Here is a 22,921-nt window from a genome sequence, read left to right as displayed (position 1 = left end):
TGCCGTGATCACTTTGGTGTAGGTTGTTCCGTTCACGACCCATAGCGTCTTGTCGGGTGCTGTTATTCCATATGCCTCGCCGTCTGTTGGCGGTTTCGCTGTCGTGCCTGGAACGATTGGTGTTGTCCTCACGGTGAGGTCAGTTTCGTCGACGGTCTCTATGCCCATCGAAATGGCCTCGCTGATAGTGATGACGCCGTATAGCTCATCTCTTGCTGGTGCCGTGATCACTTTGGTGTAGGTTGTTCCGTTCACGACCCATAGCGTCTTGTCGGGTGCTGTTATTCCATATGCCTCGCCGTCTGTTGGCGGTTTCGCTGTCGTGCCTGGAACGATTGGTGTTGTCCTCACGGTGAGGTCAGTTTCGTCGACGGTCTCTATGCCCATCGAAATGGCCTCGCTGATAGTGATGACGCCGTATAGCTCATCTCTTGCTGGTGCCGTGATCACTTTGGTGTAGGTTGTTCCGTTCACGACCCATAGCGTCTTGTCGGGTGCTGTTATTCCATATGCCTCGCCGTCTGTTGGCGGTTTCGCTGTCGTGCCTGGAACGATTGGTGTTGTCCTCACGGTGAGGTCAGTTTCGTCGACGGTCTCTATGCCCATCGAAATGGCCTCGCTGATAGTGATGACGCCGTATAGCTCATCTCTTGCTGGTGCCGTGATCACTTTGGTGTAGGTTGTTCCGTTCACGACCCATAGCGTCTTGTCGGGTGCTGTTATTCCATATGCCTCGCCATCTCTTTTCTCTGTTATGGTCAGTTTAATACAAATTTCTGACGAATTTCCCCTTTTCGATGGCTCCTCTATTTGGAAATATTTGTTTCTTTTAAAGTTATCCCAATTCTCGCATTGTAATTCTTCAAATGGCACACATTCGTGTGAGAGACTGCTATCACATTCGTGCTGAGGAACTTGGTCTTCTGATAGTAAAGCTCTTTTCGCCTTTTTTTCAACCATTTGTTTAGTTTTATTTTCTCCCTTTTTATTTCTTTGTTTAGCAGCGTTAACGTTCATCTTGTTTTTTTCGTCTTCATTATTAATCTTTATTATCTTTCGGTTTTTCGGTTTTTTTTCAAGTTTTGGTTTGTTCTCTTGCGATAATGCTGTGAATGAGATTAAAACTTTTCTATTAATTTTTATTCATCTAAAATGCATTTGATCGGGAAGTGGGTACTAATGAAAATATTCTAGGAAAACTTGTAAATCTTTCATGTGCATCATGATAGTAATATATTCTGGCCGGACTGTTTTATATATAGTGGAACCCTCCATAACGGACACTTTTCTGATCCCGGGTCCCGTGGAATAGTGCTTTAATGTATTTTACTCCCCGTTAGTAGACATTTTCGATAGCGGACAGTAAAATTAGGCAAATTCAAATATTTTCCAAACTATGATTTATTAATTTTTGTCATATATCGAAAATTTATCATATTCAACTATGATTATGTTTATCCTGAGCTCTTGTTGATAAATTGCCAATTAATTATTCAATTAACGGAACATAACTTTGTTCAAGAATGGTAAATGTGAATGGTTATGTTGGTTTTGTTGGTACGTGTGAGTAAAGTCTTCTAACATTAAAAGACTGATAACATTTTTTCATCTTATTCACATTTATTTTAGTTTAATTTGTACTACTCCATTTGTGAATTATGTATGTACCAGTGAAAGTGATAATTGAAGTTAAATTTAATCAAACTTTCTTTATCGAAACGATTGTTAATAATGCGGCGCTCTCACCACCGGGAGTGGGGGACTGCATCACTTTTACAGTAACTGATCATTTAAATGTATAAGAACCAATTGCGACCTAAGCCGAACGTCGCGTAAAAGTGAAAGGCGTGAAAAAACGAGGTTCCACTGTACATCGTATCTCTCCATTGGCGGACAGAATGGTTTTCCCATGGGTGTCCATTATGGAGAGGTACTACTGTACATAGTTGAACTTGGTTGATTCGAAATTCAAAATGGACAAAAGCTTCAAATCATTCAATTGTTTCGCATAGGATAACCATGGTAATACTGAATGGTAAGATACTCTTGATAGTTACTAAAAATTTGTTTCATGTGCGTGAAAACAGAAAAAATTTAGTTACAAACACGCACACAAAATATTAACAGGCTACGGTCGTTATGATTTTCGAAATTAGTTCTAGATGTTGCAAACATTTGGTAGTGACTTATTCATACTCGTCTGTCAGCAGAAACTAATTCTAGGCACCACCACTTTTGTTTAGGACTGAGGAGGTTAAGAAAATTCATATTTGGACGAAATATAAATTATGTTATTCACACTAGTTATAATACTTGTCGCTGTCCCAGTTTTCTCCATATACTGGCAGCATTTGGAAACCTTGTAAAGGGATATAACCCATATCTCAAAAACGCTTATACAAATACAAATATAACCCCTCAACAGGCAAAACGCCCAACGAGGTGCTGAGAAAAAGATGTCCATAAAAAATATGAATGTCATATATTTAAAAAAATACAGCAACCCAATTAAAAATGCAATTACAAACAATATACATATACAGGGTGGTAACTATCTTCCGCCCAATAATTACACACGTGATTCCTTGTGAAAAACTAATATAGAAAAGTGTTTTCCATTTCTCGATCGGACGAATATTAAGTGAGTTATAAGCTTTTAAAATTTTGCGACGTGTCATTTTTCTAACGGTCACAGTTATATGCTAAACACCGAACCAAAGTGCATTTCTCCGCCAGCAGCGGGTTGTCACTTCTTGAAAATGAGCTGAAATATTCAATCCCATTAGAAGCCAAGTTCGTCCTTCTTCCTTCACGATTGGCGCTTCTACTCTCAATGCAGTGTGATAGTATAACCTCGTTGTTACGTGTAATTACGTATTAGTTTCATCCACTAAATTGGCAAATTTATCACCAGATTTTTAAAGTGTTAGCCAAATGAGATCTACTTGAAAATTTTTTTTAACCAAATCAATACTTTTTGCCAAAATGTGGTAATTTGTTCTCTTTCAATATCAAGTCAACATTTTTGGGGAAGGTGCATACAGTGCGTTGTGTTGACTATGCGATCGTTTTTATACGCTGTCGTTTTAATCAGATTAATATTAATCAATGAAACAGGACAATATTTTTTGAGTTATTTTAAAATCTCATCGAAACAGTCATGTGTAATAAACTTCAAAGAAGATTGCAAAAATGGTAGCTTGACGAAGGTGACTTGTGAAAACAGTAAAATAATAATTTCAATCAGAAACTTTCAATCAAAGTAGTCATTTTATGAATTGGCATATTCAAAATAATTAGTGGTTTCTCGGATATTTTCTATTGATTATTCATCGAGTCACATTTTCATACCGATTTCTGCATGTTGCAATGGCGGTTTTTCATTTCCTTTTGACTGCAATTGATTTTTATCGCGATGAAATATTAATAAATTTTTACTTTATCTTTTCACAAGAAAGATTTGGACCACTTTGAAATTTTTATTCAGGGGCGTATTTATTCGATTGGACTTCGACTTTTGTAGTGCAAGAACCAATTAGGTCAAACTGCGCCAAAACAAATGACCAATTGAAAATAATTGTGCTTGTCATGTCAGGAAAGGAGGCAATTGCCCTGGCACCCCTCTTAACAGAGACGGACTTCAGGATTTTGCCGCCCCGTTGCTCTTATATATTAGATTTTTTCCGAAAAATCATGCTTCCCCCCCCCCCCCCGGTTTTCAATTTCCGAAATTTGAGAATTTTTTATCATCACGTCTTTACTGTCAGTTGCTCCAAATATGGTTTTGAGTAGAGCCTACTGTTTCATACGCACATTCATAACATAAATGTGATGCCGTAAAAATTTTAAACTGTAATCGTGAAAATTTGTAACTGTGACCGATTTCATTCATTGTGTTTGTTGTGTTACTCAGTTAATTGTGTTGCAGAATTTCAATCAAAAGCTGTGATGCAACATGTAAATCTTCCAGAACGTCTGAATTGGAACTGGGAAAAAAAATCTCATCTTAAAATTGTAGGAGATGATTTCTTCATTTAAGGGGTGTCATGACCCCCCGAAGTCGAATTTTCAAAAACATGACTTTAAAAAATATTTCATTCAATCGTGAAAATCAGATTCAAAAAATTTCTTGTCAATCGGGTTAATTTTTTTTTTCAAAATAAAATTAAAAATTAATGAACTAAAGTGAAAAGAAACTGGTTTACTTTCTCCATTGCATAGGGTTATAGCATTGTGCAGTTTAAAAAAACGCTAAGTTATACATTTGGTGAATTTGGCCGGATTTTTAAGTGACGTCATCAATTTTTAAAGCGTTATAACTCATTAATCATGGGTCAGATAAAAAAAACGGAAAACACTCTGCCATATTAGTTTTTCACAAGGAATCACGTGTGTAATTATTGGGCGGTCGATAGTTACCACCCTGTATATACGGGGTGATTATAAAAAAACTATCCCGACATATGGGCCCCTAACTATCATACCATTCACAGAAACTGAATGAAATTTTGGCATAAGGTATTTTGAGGTATGCGCTCAAGAATGATATGGAAAACAACAGTGTCACTCTAGCAGTTACGGTTACAGTGAGAAAATTTCGAAAATATCAAACGGCAACACCAAGTTTTTTGTATTGGAATGCGATCTCCATACTGAAAAACACTAAATAGCATTGGAATGGCACCTGTAGCACGAAAATCCCCGGAGCTAGGCAAGGAAAAAGTAAAAAGGACTTTGCCGTGCACAAGAAAAAAACGATCAAGTTTATCATTACTTAGCACGCTTCATCTGGCAGTCGATGTTGGCAGTAGTAGCCACAAAAAGTTTCCACACACACACACACAGAAACTATTTCACACTACAATTCAACAAAGTGTAACGATCGTAGTTGTTGCCATCAAATGCCCAGAAAATATTCGGTGAAGGTGGCATATCACAGACGTTTTCAACAACATCCTCGATCTCACTATAAAAATATTCCTGGATTTTGTATAGAGCAGTACAGAAGGCCAGAACTATTTTTTGAAAGCAGTTCCTCTAAAATGGTATTGAAGAGCTGCGTTCATATCATACGTGTTGCCCTTGCGCAAAAGGAAACGTTCGTGTGCTCTTGATCATGTAACTGTCGGTGAGCGATCTCAAAATAATAATAATAATAATAGTAATAAATAAAAATAAACGAGTCTCATATGTCAGGTAACGTAAAAATGTGGAAACAAAACTGTTAATTTTTGCATGGGTTGCACAACTTCAACATGCGATGGATATGCAAGAATAATGAAAAAAAAAATTGCTCCACTGCTCATCGTAAATTCCCCTCATCAGTAAAAAATAAAAATACTTATTTTTGACAGAATCACATTATAGACTTTTTCATATTCAATTTGTCACTCTTATTTTATATCTTTGTCGTATTATAGGATTACTGAAAAGCGTTTTTGGACTGAATAGAGTAAATAATGTATACTAAATCTTATTTTTAAATGAAGGAAAATAGAATAGGAAAAAGGAAAATAGGATTTATAACTACACTGCTCAAAACAATTTGGGGAGCACATGGTTTTAACAAAATTACGCAAAGATGTATACCGATAAGTAACATAAAATGAATCATCCATAATTTAAAGCCTAGCAGGAAACGGAAGAAGAAAACTTCATATTCAAATCAAAGTTCATGACGTCAGAAAAAGGAGATAAGGGCAGAAATCGGGATGTTGCAGAAACGTCTGTTTTACTGCCGTAACTGTGAAATTCGATTGCGCAGTATTGTTTTTTGAGACAAGGTGACTTGAGGATGTCTCAACAACGTGATTTACCGGAATCCATGGCATGGCGTGTTATAGGCAGACTGGAATCCGGGCACACACAGCGTAGTGTCGCGGACGCTGTTGGAGTCGCCAGAAGTGTTGTTGCAAGGCTGTGGAATCGATTCCAAGAAACAGTGCAAGGTCCGCCACGCGCCACTACAGCAACTGATGACCGGTATGTACGGTTAACAGCCCGTCGAAACAGAACAGATGATGCTACGCAGCTGCAAAGACTGTTTCTCTTGGCAACAGGACGAAGGGTGTCCAGCCAAACAGTACGTAATCGGCTTCATGAGGGAGGGCTCTATGCACGTAGGCCAATGGTCTGCATTCCGTTGACCCCACGCCACCGTGCGGCCCGAAGAAGATGGGCTGCTGAACATCGAGATTGGGAGCAACGTGATTGGAGCCAAGTGCTGTTTACAGACGAGTCCCGATTCAGTCTCGATTCAGTCTGGAGTGTGACACCCGACGTGTTCTGGTATGGAGGGACAGGGGCACTCGAAATAACCCCACATTCGTTCGTGAAAGGTCACAATACAGACGAGCTGGTTGGATGGTATGGGGTGGAATCAGCATAGGCGGACGTACGGACCTGCATATCATTCGGAATGGCACTTTGACGGCCCGAAGGTATGCAGACGAGATACTGCGACCTCATGCCATTCCTTACGCTGGAGCCATTGGAGATTCCTTTGTTTTCCAGGATGATAATGCCCGACCGCATAGAGCTCGTCTGGTGGAGAACATGCTTGAAGCTGAAACAATACAGCGTGTGGAATGGCCAGCGTGCTCTCCTGACCTGAATCCAATCGAGCATGCTGCGCGACCAAGGCCGCCTGTTACTGTCCGAGACTTGCAGATTGCACTTCTTGAGGAGTGGAACAGTATTCCTCAAAGTCTGATCGATAACCTCATCGCATCCATGGCAAACAGGCGTGTAGCAGTCGTAGCTGTTCGAGGAGACCACACGCCCTATTAAAACTCATGCATCATGTCTAAACAGTACTTTTTTTTATCGTTTACATGTAACCAAATTGTTGCCCTAAATCATCTTTTCATGTTTTTTCCATATTTTCAAAGAATTAAAGCTTAATTCCAAATTTTTTTACGTGTTTTTTCTGTATTGCGCATTGATACGCGTGTACTATCCATTGTATGCTAATACGTGGCTGTCTCGCACGGTTTTCTTCACTTTTTTGCTTGCTCCCCTAATTGTTTTGAGCAGTGTAATTAGTCATTCAAATTCGTGAAAATTAGTAAAAATGCGATTTCTATTATTTTCATAAATTTGAAAGCCTGTCATTTATTAATGACAGGCTTTCAATAAATCATTACGGTCATTACTTATCATTTTATTACTAATCAATTACTTTCATTTAAGTCATTACGGTCCCGATGCTAATTGCAATCATAATTAATTAACTAACTATTCGTTCAAGTTCACGAATTTTTCTAATTTCCCGCACACCATCGAGTGCTCATGTTCCGGATATTTTAATGATAATTGGCATTAAACTGTAATTACAGCTCACTTCGGTCTTTTTTCACCTCGGCAACAACCAAAACCAATCGGCGAGTTTTGGAAAAAATATGTTATTATACAGTTGCGATATCAATCGTAATAACTGTAATTTACGAATTCTGAAAATGATTGATTACGATTGTCTTGGCAAATTCATTGAATTTAATTTATAGTAATTTTGCCAGATAATTTTTTTCGAAATAGCCAAAAATCTTATATTCCTATTAATTATCTTTAAATGAATTTCCAAACAAAGTTGGTTCAAAGAATTATTCTCTGAATTATTGCCATTCCTTAAGCAGCGTGGGTTCCAAGCGCAGTGGGTACGCGTTGTTCCATTTTATTTTCTGCAATTTCTGGAACAGCTAGAAATCCTGTGTGATAAAAAAAGCCAGCCAGATCCAAAACCACTTTTATCAATTATTTTGGAATTATCACTTCATACCATTAATTCTGGAATTCTTGCTTACATTAATGCTGAAATTACCTCTTTCATTGATTTAGGAATTATCTCTTTCATTGGTTTTGGAATTCTCTTCCATTATTTCTATAATTTTTTCTTTCATTAATTTGAAATTATATCTTTAATTAATTTTATAATTTTTCTTTCATTAATTTTAGAATTATATCTTTCATTTATTTTAGAATTATATCTTTCCTTAATTCTGGAATTAGCTCTTTAATTAATTTTGGAATTATCTCTTTACATAATTCTATTATTTTTTTCATTAATTTTGGAATTATTTCTTTCATTAATTTTGGAATTATCTCTTTCATTAATTTTGGAATTATCTCTTTCCTTAATTTTGGAATTATCTCTTTCCTTAATTCTGGAATTCTTGCTTTCATTAATTCTGAATTATCTCATCGATGCTGAAAATAATTTCCTTCATTCATTGTTTTAAATTCCTGTGGATGCCATAAGAAAAATAACGGGGGATTGTGTGTGTTTTCACTGAGTCACGTGATCTTCCGGCGAATGAGATGTTGGGGGACACCGTTCTTACAGCATTGCCAAGGCGGAGACCGCTGACGTCATACTTTCTCCAGTAATATAAGCTCGATGGTTGCCATCGATCCTCCTTTTTGGTGTCGTTTCAAGAGCGTCCTCTTACGTTTTAGAAAATTTGTCATTTCGAAGATTTTGGAATCATTTTCTTTTCTTTCAGGGGGAAATTTCTTTTTTCACTCCGAAACACATATCTCTTCATAGGCATTGGTGTTTGCACGTGTTTTTTTTTCCACATATTTTTACACGCTTTGACCAACGCCCTCGAAATTCCCAGAGGAATCCAAGTTGCCTCCAAGCGGGACAGATGGTATTCTAACCGTGGCCCAGCTTGCCCCAGGAATCCTGGGTCGCAGCTAGGGGGGAGCAGGTGGGTCTCGTGCCCCGGGCGCTGAACCAGAGGGGCGCAAATTTTATTCTCAAACCTCTCCTTCAGCATTACAAGGGGACGCCAAAATGCGCCCTTGCCCCGGGTGACCAAGCATCTAGTTTCGGCCCTGCCCAGGATAACAGGAAAAAAGCAGTCGGAGAAACATCTCTTTCAACAACCTCTCTCTGGAAGAAAATCGCAACATCCATTTTAAGAGTACCATTGTTTGTTCACCAACAGCAGATGCCGTGTACTGAAGTGGGTATATAGGGGTTACTTATTCCATTCAGAAATAAAGAGAACACGATGCAAATAACGCTCGATGCTGATTCCTCTGGCAAAAAAAAAAACCATTTCCAAAAGATAAAATAAAAACTTCTGAGGGTATAGAAAGAAAACTCCCTCCTTGCTCCAAGCGAAGTAATAAAACTGATCAGAGATGGGTGGGCACAGTTCATTAAAAGCGAGAAGAGATTCCTTCTTTTTTTGCTCCGAGTCATGATGTCTGTGATAGACATGCCACAATGTCGAGATGATCGCGAGGCGAGATGAATTTGACTACCGCATAGACATATGCCGTGCATCCCAAGGTGGACATATTGAGCCACTTTAATTTGGTTTGTTTAGATTATGATTTATTAAGTTTATTAGTTTATTTTATCAAGTTTACGATTAGCCATGTAATATAAAATTAATCGTAAGTGTTTATGTTCAATATTTTTCCTAATATATTTCCGCATTTCAAACCGAGCGATTCCTTTTGAAACACCCTGTATAAATTTAAACTTTCGCTTCGAAATTTCTTAAAACCCTAAGCACGATCAAAATTTTTACTCGTGAGCGAAAACGAAATGGCCATTTTGACTTGACCACACTTGCAAAAAATGATTTGAGCCTAAGCAACCAGACAGAAACCCACACAACAAATGATTTGCAAGTAGTATAGCTTACATTGTCTTGTGTTCATCAAGAGAACTGGAGTAGAAGGGAGTTCAAAGAAGTTCCTTGAATTTCTCATTGGGAGAATATGTGTAAGCATTTATTTTTTTAATTCATCTCATACTCAAAAATTTCGAAGTCAAGAAAAATTTCCAACACTAAAATAATATTGAAGTTCCTGAAGCCGAGGGAAAGGAAAGTTTCGACTTAAACAGATATTCCACTAAACAGAATTCGACTTATCGAGGATTGACTGTATGAGCAAAAAATGAATAAAACATACAAAAATTAATGTAAGAAAAATAAGGAAAGAGGTAATACAGTATTCTAGTAATTTTAATATTTACACTCACCTTTACATCCCTCACGATAACAGTATCCACTTGCGCACACCTAAGGAGAAAATTAGAACGTCTCTAAATCTTCATCAACAGTAATTTGTTTACACGTACATATTTTACTATCCACCAAGAGAAGAATATTTGTTAATATTGTTCCGGATAATATATATATATATATATATACTCTTAAAGTCAACAATAGCTTTAAACTCAAATATTTTTTTTTCAACGGCGATTACACCCAGGGGTGTACGCAGGGAAGTGCTCAGGGAACCCGTGAACCCCCTTCCCCAAACCGACCAAAAATTACAAAAAAGTAATATTTCGGAGTAAAAATTTAAATATCGAAAAAAAAACAACATTTTATATGCTAAATTAACCCATTTCTGTTAATTTAAATGCTTTTTGCAGGATAATAATTCAAAATTTCTCGGGAGGAAAATTTTTGTGCCCCTCCAAAGGTCGATCCTGCTTACGCCCCTGATTATACCCAACTGAAAGAAACTACTTCACTAAACACCAACTCTGGCCATATAGCTATATTGCCATTAATGAGTTGGGTTGGAAATGAAGGCGCCATCTACCGGCGGTCGACTCAATTTCGTTAGGAGAAAATATATAATATATGTAGTCTCCCCCGAGTTTTTTTTGAACCTGGGACCGTGGCAGCAACCTTCACGGCGGTAGACGACCATCTTACCACCACGCCACTCGGGTGCCAACCAACTGAAAGAAACTGGAAAAAGGATGGTGTACTTACCCCAGAACGCAAGCAATCCAGACGAAAACAAACAGTTCCGTTGGAGTAAGTCTCGTCGTAACCTCCACTCTTCGTCTTGCTGTTGAAACAATGCACGTGGCAAGTGTTGTTTGGATTCTGTGGATGATGGAAGGAAATCACATTGAAATGCACCACAGGATATTTACGTCACAATTAAATTTTCTCTGCTCGTACTAACATGTCTAAAAAAATGGTTGAAAGACGTTCCCAAAGATATTTCACTGTTCTCTAGGGTGATTTTGGGTTAGGTAAAATTTCGATGGTAATGGTAAATACATAGTCAACATACAAACCAGATTGAAAAAAACTGCATTATAAATAAATACGCTTCATTTCATACCGTGCACCACCCTGGATGAGGTTCTGGGCGGTGTCAGGTGCTTTATTATGCATATGAAAATGTATTACATGCACGACATAAAACACGTTACAAAAATTACGAAATTAAACAGTTACAAATAGCAAAAATTAACAAGTGTATGGCTTTGTATCTTTAGTAAGCCCTTTGTTGTTTACCGTCGCCAAGCCAGGTCAACCTGGACCACTTCTACTCTTCTCGGCCTGGTGGCTCGGGGTGAGCCCTTCGCGTAACTTTGGCCAGCCCAGGGGCCAAGCCACATCTTCCGTTTTGGCTTGGTGGCTCTAGTGAGCCCTCTACCTACGTGGCCAGAACAGGTCCTGTATATCACTTCTCTACTCTTCTCGGCCTCTATAAACAAATATGGTAAATCATCGGCAAATATATATCAGGGAATTTAGGGTGATTTTAGGGCGTTGAGTCCGAATCTGGCATTTGTTTTGTCAGAGTAAGATAAAGTGGAAATTAAATTTCAGGCAATACATAAGCAGTATACAAACCACATTGAAACTGTGTGCGAAATGTAAATCAATAATAAACTTGATATCAATACATGAAGACCACTGCAGTCTGATGATGATATAAATGTAACAATACATTGAATAAAATGAAATAAAAAATCATAAGAAATTTAAAGTAAAAAACTTCAACGCAAAAATAGACTGCAGACTATTTCGGAAAATATGTTGAGAGCCCCAATACAGTCGAATCCCGTTATAACGAACTCCAAGAGACCAGAGAAATCACTTCGTCATTATGAAATTTCGTTATAAAGGAATTACAGGTTTTTGCATTGTTCCTATGTAAACTTATCTGGGGGATTAGAAAAGTATTCGTTAAAACGAGGTTTTTTTTCTTTTGCTATAACGGTATTCGTTAAAACGGGATTCGACTGTATACCGTAAAACCTTTAAACTTTCTCTGGGAAGATGAATTTTTTTTATTATTATTTTTTTTATTGAGCAGTGTTATGATGAACACAGCCCTTAAGAGGGCTGAACTGATATTCGCTGCTAGTACCTTACAGTCAGAAAGAGTCTTATGAATATATCATGCCTACATAGAACGCGCCTACATAAACATGTATCAGGACGTTCTAAAAATTTCATAGGAAAGACTAGTAATAATTGTTAACTGTTCTTCATTCGTGTTTTTGACCCCAGGGGCAGCAAATTACTGCTCGCAAGATGTTAATTGGGCTTCCGATCTTCGGAATTTTGAAGACAATAAATGGGGGTGGACGGTTGGTGCCCCACGGAGGAGGGGGCGGGGGACTCCGACCGGGCTCGTGGCTGGATGTCTGAAGGTGCTTCTCTCTCGCGTTGGGGGGGGGGGGTATTGTCGTCTTAGAGAGGAGATGTATAATTTATTTCTCCTCTTAGATTATCGTGGCGTCAACCCATTATGGTGCCACAGGGCCGTAATTAGGATTTTGGCCGCCCGGGTCAAACATTATTTTGCTACCTGTACAATTTTAAAATTCAGTAAATTAAAATTCTCTAAAATTCGATAATTTCACAACGGTGTCCTTCGTTCGCACTTAAAAAAAAAAACTGCCGCCTATTAAATTTTGCAGCCCGGAGCAGTCCCCCCCCCCACGCCTTCTATAGTTCGAGCCCTGTGGTGACATGTTACTAGGCCGGGGGATGAAATATATAACTTATTATCGTATTTGTTAGAACAAGTGACGCTGTTAAAGAAAGAGGAGCAACCAAAGAGTAGCCAAAGATGGGCATTGTTCCCTCAGAGACAAAGGACTCAAGCGGGACTCAGGGAAGCCGATATTATTTAGCGACAGCCAGTGGCGTCGTAGCCATGGGTGCTGTGTGTGCCAGGTTCAAAACACCTGCCAAAGATGAGCATTGTTCCGCAGAGACAAAGGACTCAAGCGGGACTCAGGAGACAGAGGGCTTACCCAGGGAAGCCGATATTATTTAGCAACAGTCAGTGGCGTCGGAGCCATGAGTGCTGTGGATGCTAGGTTCAAAACACTTGCCAAGGATGGGCATTGTTTCGCAGAGACAAAGGACTCAAGCGGGACTCAGGAGACAGAGGGCTTACCCAGGGAAGCCGATATTATTTTTCCACAGCCAGTGGCGTCGGAGCATGGGTGCTGTGGGTGCCAGGTTCAAAACACTTGCCAAAGATGGGCATTGTTCTGCAGAGACAAAGGACTCAAGCGGGACTCGGGAGACAGAGGGCTTACCCAGGGAAGCCGAAGTTATTGAGCAACAGCCAGTGGCGTCGGAGCCATGGGTGCTGTGGGTGCCAGGTTCAAAACACTTGCCAAAGATGGGCATTGTTCCGCAGAGACAAAGGACTCAAGCGGGACTCAGGAGACAGAGGGCTTACCCAGGGAAGCCGATATTATTTAGCAACAGCCAGTGGCGTCGGAGCCATGAGTGCTGCGGGTGGTTCAAACAACTTCCGCCAAAAAAAATCAAAATCCAATCCAAACACTTCCGTCGCCCCTGGCACCAGCTATGTCCTACTAGTGACTGTGAAGTACACCAGAGATGCGGCTAAAAAAAAGTTGATATTCGGGATTTTAACCAATCGGAGACGACGCGGGTTTCCAGAATCTGAAATACGGGCGCACTATGGTCGCACCCTTAGGAGGCAGCGAAAAAAAAAATCTGATTTATCTCAAAAGCAGCCCATGGAAATCTCAGAAAAGGAGCTGAGATCAAATTATATCGATTATCAAGAAACTATTGCCGCCGATCGTGGAGATTTATATGTTTATAGTTTAATAATTTATTTATAGTTTAATAATTTATTTATAGTTTAATAATTTATTTATAGTTTAATAATTTATTTATAATAATAATTTATTTATAGTTTAATAATTTATTTATAGTTTAATAATTTATTTATAGTTTAATAATTTATAATTTATTTATAGTTTCTACCTTCAAGGAAATAGACTTTTTTGGATATTATGCCGAGGTGAACTCAGAAAGAGACGTCACCTGGTCTTGCCAGAAATCGAACGCAGGTCCTCTTGCAAAAAAAAAAAGGAATGCATTGTCGTGTCATTTGCCCGGTTTAACCCTTTCAGCGGTAATCCCGAGATATCTCGTCAAACTTAATGTTATTTATTTCAGTAACCCCGAAATATACCCCGGCTTCTAAAACGCATTGAAGTTGTTTTTGCAGTGAAATAAGTTTTCCATCTTCCCCTTATGTTTTTTCGTTGTTAATTTTTATTGATAATTTTGTCTCGTTTATGTTGTACGTGTGTCTTTTTTTTTAATGTTTCTGTTAATGTCGTATTTTTATTTTATTTTATCGATTAATTATTATGTAAATTTTCAATCATTCGTACAGGCATCATAGCCTCTGAATGATAAATATGTTTTACTCTTAATGTTAAATCTCTGTATGTTGAAAATGGGTAAATTTGATTTGATTTGAAATTTGCGAAGGTGTTTCGCCATTTCAAATGCGGCGGAATCGGGAAAGTTTTAAAAACCCCTTAAAGAATTAAAAGAGGACCTTTTAATTCACCGCTGGGGAAATTCACCGACCGTTCAACACGAGGGAGTGAGCTAGTGAGTCAGTGAGCAAATGAGAGAGCGAGTAAAAAGTGAGCAAAAATGATTCAGTGAGTGAAAAAAAGAGCGAAATGGAAAAAAAGAGTGAATGAGCGAATAAGAGTGAGTCTATAAATGAGCAATTAAGTGAGTCTATAAATGAGCAATTAAGTGAGTCTATAAATGAGCAATTAAGTGAGTCTATGAATGAGCGAGTGAGTGAGCAAATGATTCAGTGAATGAGCAGTTAAGATAACGGGTGAGTGGGCAAGTGAATGAGAAATCAAGAGAGTGGCTGAGTGAACGAGTGAACAGAGTAGCTCACTCTGTCCTTCACACGATCGCTCACTAACCACTCTGTCACTCACTGACTGACTCACTCTGTCATTGGTCGCTCACTTGTTTGCTCAAATCACTAGCTCACTCACTCACTCGTGTCGAACTGTTCTCGGTGAATTTTTCGTCGATGGATTTTCCGGCGGTGAATTTTCCGTAAATCGCCTCTTGTGTGTTTTCTTATTTTTAGCGTTGATACGATGCCCAACACACATCTCTCATTCCTAACTTATGAATGCAAACAATATAAGCCACGGCTTTAATTCCGGGCGATGACGTTACAAGCATTTCGCAAGAACAAAACAAGAATAATTTGCATATAGTTACCAGAATCCCGATGTAATCTGGACCGTGGGTCTCATTGCAGGAATTTTTTTCCGTTTTCTTCCAAATCTTGCCTCCGAAACAATACTGTTGATGAAAATTGAATGCTATTTGTTATCAAAAATAAATAAATAAAATAAAATCACAAGAAAAACAAGCACCAAAAATCCACTGCCATTTGTTATTTAGAAGTTAGATGCACGGCACTGCTCTGACATCCCTTTTTCCAGCATGTACCGCATTTTCCTCCGTATAATCCACCGATTATCTGTTGAAAAAGTGCGGATTTGTCTACCGCTACTGGCAATCGTCAGAAAATGACGTCATTCAGCCGGATGAGCATTCTGGTGAGTCTGAATTTGAAAGTTTTCGATTGAACTGTAAATTTTGTTTTGCGTGTAAATAATTAGCATAATTTCATCAATTAGCGTAAAAATGAATTGATTATTGAGAAACACAAAGAAGTTAAGTTTTTACTATTCCTTTTTTAAATCCTGTGGATAATACGTTGTTTCTTTCCCCTTTCTTCAAATTATTCATGCGGATTATACGCCGGAAAATACGGTACCAATTCGTTGAAAAAGATGTGTACGAGATACACGCGGTTCAGTTCAGCATATAGTGGAAATTGTTACACGTGCCAGCTGCGGTTTCTCTCCGTTGGCGACTTTTCGGTGCCAAACACGTGCGACGGCCCGATGAAAAGTCGCCAACGCCGTAACTGAATCTATGGGCTCGCACGGGTTGCGTGTATACACTAGCGTGCCGATCTTGTAGCGTACGACCAGCACCTCCTAGAGATAGGTCTCCGCAGTCAGCTGGTGACGTCAGTAAGTAGTCCATTTTCCCCTCAGAATATTCAGGGAAAAAAAATTCCCTGCTCGTGACAGTATTATCGTTGTGAGGAAAAGAAATGATCGGGCTCAGAATTGGTGATTTTTATTTCCCACATCCAATCACAATGCGGTATTTGTGAGCCAATCAGAAAAATTCTACGCCAAAATAAGAAGAAACGAAATAGGATGCTGTGTTTCAAAATGTGTCAAACTTGCTAGGAAGTTTATGGCAAACAGTGCAGAGGCCTTCTATCTCTAGGAGGTGCTGGTATCACCCTCTGCACCTGCAGCGGTTCTAATCCACTCGTGGGGACAAAATTCCTTTGTGTTCGTTAGAAAAACCGATTCCAGGTGGGTCCAGTGTGAAAACAGCTCAAGAATCGTTCACAACACCGTACAAATTACTGAACAACCAATTGCGAATGCTTTCATTGCATTATCCGCGCGTCAATGTATACGTGCCTCTATAAAAAACGCCAATCTCGTGTACGCGCGCGCTCGTTGGCGCTTCTGTTGAGCCGCAGATTTTCGTGTACCACGTGCACGATTCTTCCTATTCGGTAGGGATTTTTTAAAAGGACAAAAGTCATTTTGATGGAGTTCGCATTCTCGTGTGAAATATTGTTTAATATCAATGTTATTTACATAAACACGATATTATCAATTATTTCTTTAATCAATTCCTGAATTATTTAAATTTTCTGAATTTTTATTAAATATTATTGTGTTTTTTTATTAGTTTTGACTTTTCATTAGCTCTAAATTTTCATTCATTATGGGATTCATTAATTTAGGAATTTCCATTGATACACCGAGTTTTCACTAATTGTGTGATTGTTTAATAATTCTGAATTGACATTAATTCTGAATTTTTCATTAATTTTTAGAGAAAAAATCCACTTTTATGTTTTTAATTAGCCTACGAAATAATTTTCATCAAATTTCTGAATTTGGCTTTAATTCCGAATATTCATTAACTATATTTCATCCATCGATGGAGGAATTATTTTTCATTAAATCTGAAATTTAATTATTAATTTCACTAATTCCGGTGTTTCATTAATCTAGTTTTATTCATTAAATATAAATTTTCAGCAAGTTTTGGAATTATTAATTTCAAATTATTAATTCAAATCCTTTCATTTGTTTTGACTTTCCACAAGTTCCAAATTTTCATTCATTATGGGAAAATTTTCCATTAATTTCGAAATTTTTATTCATTCCAATTTCTATAAATTATATAATAATACATAATAATCTTTATTTAATTTTATTAATTGTGTGAATCATTTTAAATTTTCATTAATTTATGAAAATTCACCGTTAGTTTTTTTACTTTATTTTTTCATTACGGAATAATTTTCCTTTACTTATGAATTTTCATTAATTATGATATTTCATCAATCAAGGCATAATTTATCAGAAAAATCTGAATTTTCAATAGTTTCATTAATCATTCACTAATTTCGAATAGTCATCAACCCTGATGTTTTATTATTTTTTTAGTGTTCACGTTTTTATAAACGGTATTTTAATAGATATTTTTGAGCATTCCCGTGCTTTTTATTTTAATTAATGTTATGCCTTCATGTTAATGCCAACTTTAATGGCCAATATTAAAGGCTCCAGGCCTTTTCTTCCGAAAACGCTCGTTCACTCGGGCCAGAGTTCGCGAATGAACTGCGTTCCAATATGCCCATCCCCTCGCTACGCGTGGGACGTGTTGACGTCATCACACTCGGGTCCCGCCCACTCACGAATGCAGCACGCGACTCAGTTTGCGCTTACAAGGAAACGCTCCTAAGCTAAACTCATAGAATTCGACGAAAATTTTACAGGCGTTAGTAGATGGCTCAAAATATGTACTGTGAGAAAAGTAGCTGAGGAATTACAATAGAGGAGTAAATTAATGTTTACAATTGGGTCTGGGATGCCAAACACGTACAGTTAGCATCAATTGGCGACTTTGCATTCCTGAAAAGTAACAAAAACATCTAATGCGTTTATATTATCAAAACGTGCTTTATGCTGTATTTAGAGGCATTAATATTTGAAAAATAGCTTCTTAAAATTATCACTTGAAAATCAGAATATGCAGATTAGATTCACCAGTACGCAAATAAATTCAGGTTCTTTCAAAATTTCCATTATTTTATTTTTTAAATTTATTTCGCCTTCTGTAAAGTCTGTCGGGCTCCGTTTCTTGAACAGAGAATTCGTGGTACAGCATCCACACCACGGTGAACACATTAATACGTGGTGACATTTTCTATTTGAAAGCCACAGCTGGTTTAAAAAAAATCGATTCAAAAACAACGAGGTTCGAGGTATACAACAATGCAATTCATACGAAAGACTTTTCAACATTAAACAAAAACTTATTGCAACTCGCTAATTCGTTTCACTTGTTATTACTTTTTATGTAAAATAAAAGTGTAGGAAATGTACGATTTTAAGACTAAAAAATATGTAATCAAACTCAATTTCAAACACTTTTAAATACCCAAAAAATAACTTTACAATAGATTTCAACTCATTTGGAGGAAACACGGACAGTTCATTTAAGAATTTGCCGCTTTTCTCTGAATCCTCGCCAAGTAGGCGTCATTTGGCGTTAAAAATGATCACTTTTATTCATTTTTAAGAGACAGACAGACATGACCGCTGACCGCCCAGAGAGACCATCTTGGGATGGTTTGCGCTCTTTCCCAAAGGGATGGACGGTCTCGGAGAGTATTCATTTTCAACAGCTTTTCTGTTGCAATTCCGCAGCTACTTTTTTCACAGTACATATTTTGAGCCATCTACTAACGCCTGTAAAATTTTCGTCCAATTCTACGAGTTTAGCTTAGGAGTGTTTCCTTGTTAGCCTTTAGTGATGAGCCCGCTAGTATTTCTAGGTTTCTTAGAACTCAGATTACGGCTGCGTATTCACCACTCAGCGTGCTGAAACGCGGATAAGTTCCAAAACTCGTTTCAGTTTTAACACGAATCGGTATGTATTCTCCAAACAGAACCAAGTGTGTATCAGGTGAAACTCGGTTCAGTTGGGCGAGTATTTGACGTGCGTTAGCTTGGCGAGAGTGGACTCTATGCTGATTGGATGAAAAGTTGAAGTAGAAAACTCGACTGTAGTATTATTTTGATTACGTTACGAATGTTTGGTAAACGTCAGAGAAACGTTCTGTGAAGAAAAACTCGAAAAACAGAAATGTTAAGTTTGGAATGTCAAGGTTTTGAATTATATTTCTTTCTTCCGGAGTTTGGTGAGGGAAATTTTTGAGTTTTGATCAGAGGGAAGTCAAAGATATGATCAAGCAGATTTTGCTGGCAATCTTATATTTTATGTTTTATATAGTGCATAGGGTAGTTGTCGAGATGTTTGCCTCCGAATTCGGAAGACAGGTGGCAGCACTTCTTTGAAACATATCACAGGCATTCCTCAGAAACGAATTTCATGTTAGGTCCACAACACATACAAAGCACATTCCGACATGCTTCAATTCGAAGTTCCTCTGAGGAATATTTACGAGGTAAATCAGCACCTCTTAGAGATAGAGGGCTTCTGCAGTGTTTGCCATAAACGCTCTCAGACTACTTAGTAAGTTTGCCATATTTTGAAACACAGCATCCTATTTCGTTTCTTCTTATTTTGGCGTAGAATTTTCCTGATTGGCTCACAAATACCGCATAGTGATTGGATGTGGGGAATATAAATCGCCAATTATGAGCCCGATTTCTTTTCCTCGCAACGATGATACTTGTCAAGAGCAGGGAATTTTTTTTTCTCTGAATATTCTGAGAGAAAATGGACTACTTACTTACGTCACAAGCAGACTGCAGAGGCCTTATATTTCTAGGAGGTGCTGGGTGAATGTACGGCTTAGTCGTGGTAGTGTGAAGAATTCATCGCATTCATTTGTCTCAGGCAACTTCTGAACAAGATAATTATCACAATTTCAGCATATTATCGAACAATAAGATAAATAACCTTACCAAATTTTCGTCATACAGGGTGTAGTCTTTTTCACGAAACCTCCTCTTTCCGCCCTTGCAACTGCACAAATACGAGCATGGCGTCAGCTGTAGGAGTGTACAAGAAAAACAGCTCTTACAACTAATTCTACAGTGCGATATAAACATTTATAAATAAGACTTTCTAGGCCTATTGGTGCTCATAATGACTATTGGCGTGTTTATAGTGTTAGTTCAATAAGGAATGGTGTTCATCGTCTGATTGTAGGTCCGGTATAAACTGTCCGTTACGGGCCTACATTTCGTATTTTAACCATTCATATTGAGCTATTAAATAATGATTGATATACAGGGTTGATATTATCGACCGCCCAATAATTACACACGTGATCCCGCGATATGTTCAGACAGATATGTACATCCATATATTACATCCCAGATATGTTCCAAACTAATATGGGAAAAGTGCTGTCATTTTTGTGATTTGGCCAATAATTATGGAGTTATAACGCTTTAAAACTTGATGACGTCACTTTTGAATCCTGCCAAATTTACCGAACTCGCACCAAACGTATAACTTGGCGTTTTTAAACTGACAGCAATGCTGCAACCGTGAGCATAATCAAGAAAGCTCAATTTATATATACATTGAAGAGCCAAAAAAACTGGTACACCTGCCTAATATCGTGTAGGGCCCCCGCGAGCCCGCAGAAGTGCCACAACACGACGTGGCATGGACTCGACTAATGTCTGAAGTATTGCTGGAGGTAGTTGACACCATGAATCCTGCAGTGATGTCCATATATCCGTAGGAGTAAGAGGAGGGGGTGGAGATCTCTTCTGAACAGCACGTTGCAAGGCATCCCAGATATGTTCAATAATGTTCATGTCTGGGGATTTTGGTGGCCAGCGGAAGTGTCTCAAGTCAGAAGAGTGTTCCTGGAGCCACTTCGTAGCAATTCTGGACGTGTGGGGTGTCGCATTGTCCTGCTGAAATTGTCCAAGTCCGTCGGAATGCACAATGGACATGAATGTGTGCAGGTGATCAAACAGGATGCTTACCTGTCACCTGTCAGAGTCGTATCTAGACGCAGGGGTCCCATATCACGCCAACTGCACACGCCCCACACCATCACAGAGCCTCCACCAGCTTGAACAGTCCCCTGTTGACATGTAGAGTCCATGGATTCATGACGTTGTCTCCATACCCGTACACGTCCATCAGCTCGAAGCAATTGGAACCGAGACTCGTCAGATCAGGCAACGTGTTTCCAGTCCTCAACAGTCCAATGTCGGTGTTGTCGGGTCCAGGCGAGGCGTAAAGCTTTGTGTCGTGCAGTAATCAAGGGTACACGAGTGGGCCTTCGGCTCCGAAAGCCCATATCGATGATGTTTCGTTGAATGGTTCGCACGCTGACACTTCTTGATGGCCCAGCATTGAAATCTGCAGCAATTTGCGGAAGGGTTGCACGTCTGTCACGTTTAATGATTCTCGTCAGTCTTCCCGTTCTCGCATGATCTTTTTGCGGCTGCAGCGATGTCGTAGATTTAATTTCTTACCGGATTCCCGATATTCACGGTACACTCGTGAAATGGTCGTACGTGAAAATCCAAATTTCATCGCTACCTCAGAGATGCTATGTCCCATCTCTTGTGCGCCGACTATAACACCACGTTCAAACTCACTTAAATCTCGGTAACCTGCCATTGTAGCAGCAGTAACCGATCTAACAACTACGCCAGACACTTGTTGTGTTATATAGGCGTTGCCGGCCGCAGCGCCGTACTCTGATTGGTTCCATATCTCTTCATTTGCATACGCATGCCTGTACCAGTTTTTTTGGCTCTTCTTATATATGTATGCAAATCAGTTTTTTCCTTTCCCTTAAAAAAATTATCACATTTTGGCAAAAAGTGTTGATTTTGGGAAAAGAATTTTTATAATAAGTCTCATTTGGCTAACGTTTTATAAATTTGCCAATATAATGTTGTGAAGGTAACTCGTAATACCTGTACATTACGAGTGTACAAGGTTAACATCACTCTACACTAAGACGAAAAAGCGCCAACCGTGGAAGAAAATAACTGAACTTGGCTTCTAACAGGGTTGTACATTTCAGTCCATTTTCAATTAGCTGCAACCTGGGGAATTTTTTTTTTTTTCGTTGGGTTTTTGGCGCGTAACTGAACATTAGAAAACTGACACTTCACAAAATGTGTTGCGATTGCTCTCGAATTTCTACTCCATTCCCCTAGTTTTGGAGGTAAAAAGTTATTCCCAAAATTTTTTTTCCGGAATAAGTCCGTTGCCTGTATCGCAATGCCCCCAAGGAGCGGTTCTTGGACCGAGAATACCATGTCACAACCAGGGCTCACTACTGCTCTCAACACAGGAGGGACACTCGAGTTGAAAATATGTGGAAAAAAAAAACGTGGTCGGGGGTTTGAAATGACCCCACATACGTAAAATAAATTGCCGCCACTGTGCCGAACCACGAAGAAATGTTTCATTTTAGCGAGGAAAAGGCAAAATTCGCTAAATAGCCAGCGCCAGTTCAACCTCCCCACAACCGAATCGGCGAAATGATTCATGTCCTTGATGACCATATTCGCCGTTTAGTCTATATGTCCCGTTTTTTTTTTGGTTTTCTTGTTGGCCCGATGGCGATTTTGGGTTGCCCTGATTTCGTATTTCAGTGTGATATTGGCGGGTGATTCACTCCACTGTTTAGCGGATACTGACAACTTTAAGCTAATTGATAATGGCTAGCAGGGGGGAATGTC

The 22,921-nt window shown here is 38.7% G+C and overlaps 1 protein-coding gene across 1 annotated transcript in view; it reads right to left on the bottom strand.

The window, feature by feature from the left end:
• Positions 1 to 602: 602 nt before the first annotated feature.
• LOC149063737 (uncharacterized) overlaps positions 603 to 22,921 on the bottom strand; it is a gene marked incomplete at its 3' end in the record, with an annotated part of 59,217 nt that continues 36,898 nt past the window's right edge. Inside the window, exons 13-17 of the mRNA XM_089255667.1 lie at positions 20,159 to 20,245; positions 15,330 to 15,413; positions 10,752 to 10,868; positions 10,004 to 10,043; positions 603 to 1,106 (exon numbers count right to left, since the gene is read on the bottom strand). Of these exons, the coding sequence (XP_089111793.1) occupies positions 603 to 1,106; positions 10,004 to 10,043; positions 10,752 to 10,868; positions 15,330 to 15,413; positions 20,159 to 20,245 (832 nt within the window). The remainder of the gene's footprint in view (positions 1,107 to 10,003; positions 10,044 to 10,751; positions 10,869 to 15,329; positions 15,414 to 20,158; positions 20,246 to 22,921) is intronic.

The sequence above is a fragment of the Pholcus phalangioides genome, unplaced genomic scaffold (genome assembly GCF_987345545.1).
Source record: "Pholcus phalangioides strain wild (caught in Gottingen) unplaced genomic scaffold, Ppha-v1.0 ptg000047l_1, whole genome shotgun sequence".
Taxonomy (NCBI): domain Eukaryota; kingdom Metazoa; phylum Arthropoda; class Arachnida; order Araneae; family Pholcidae; genus Pholcus; species Pholcus phalangioides.
The sequence above is the reverse complement of the archived record's forward strand: the minus strand, read 5'-3'. Positions and strand labels throughout refer to the sequence as shown.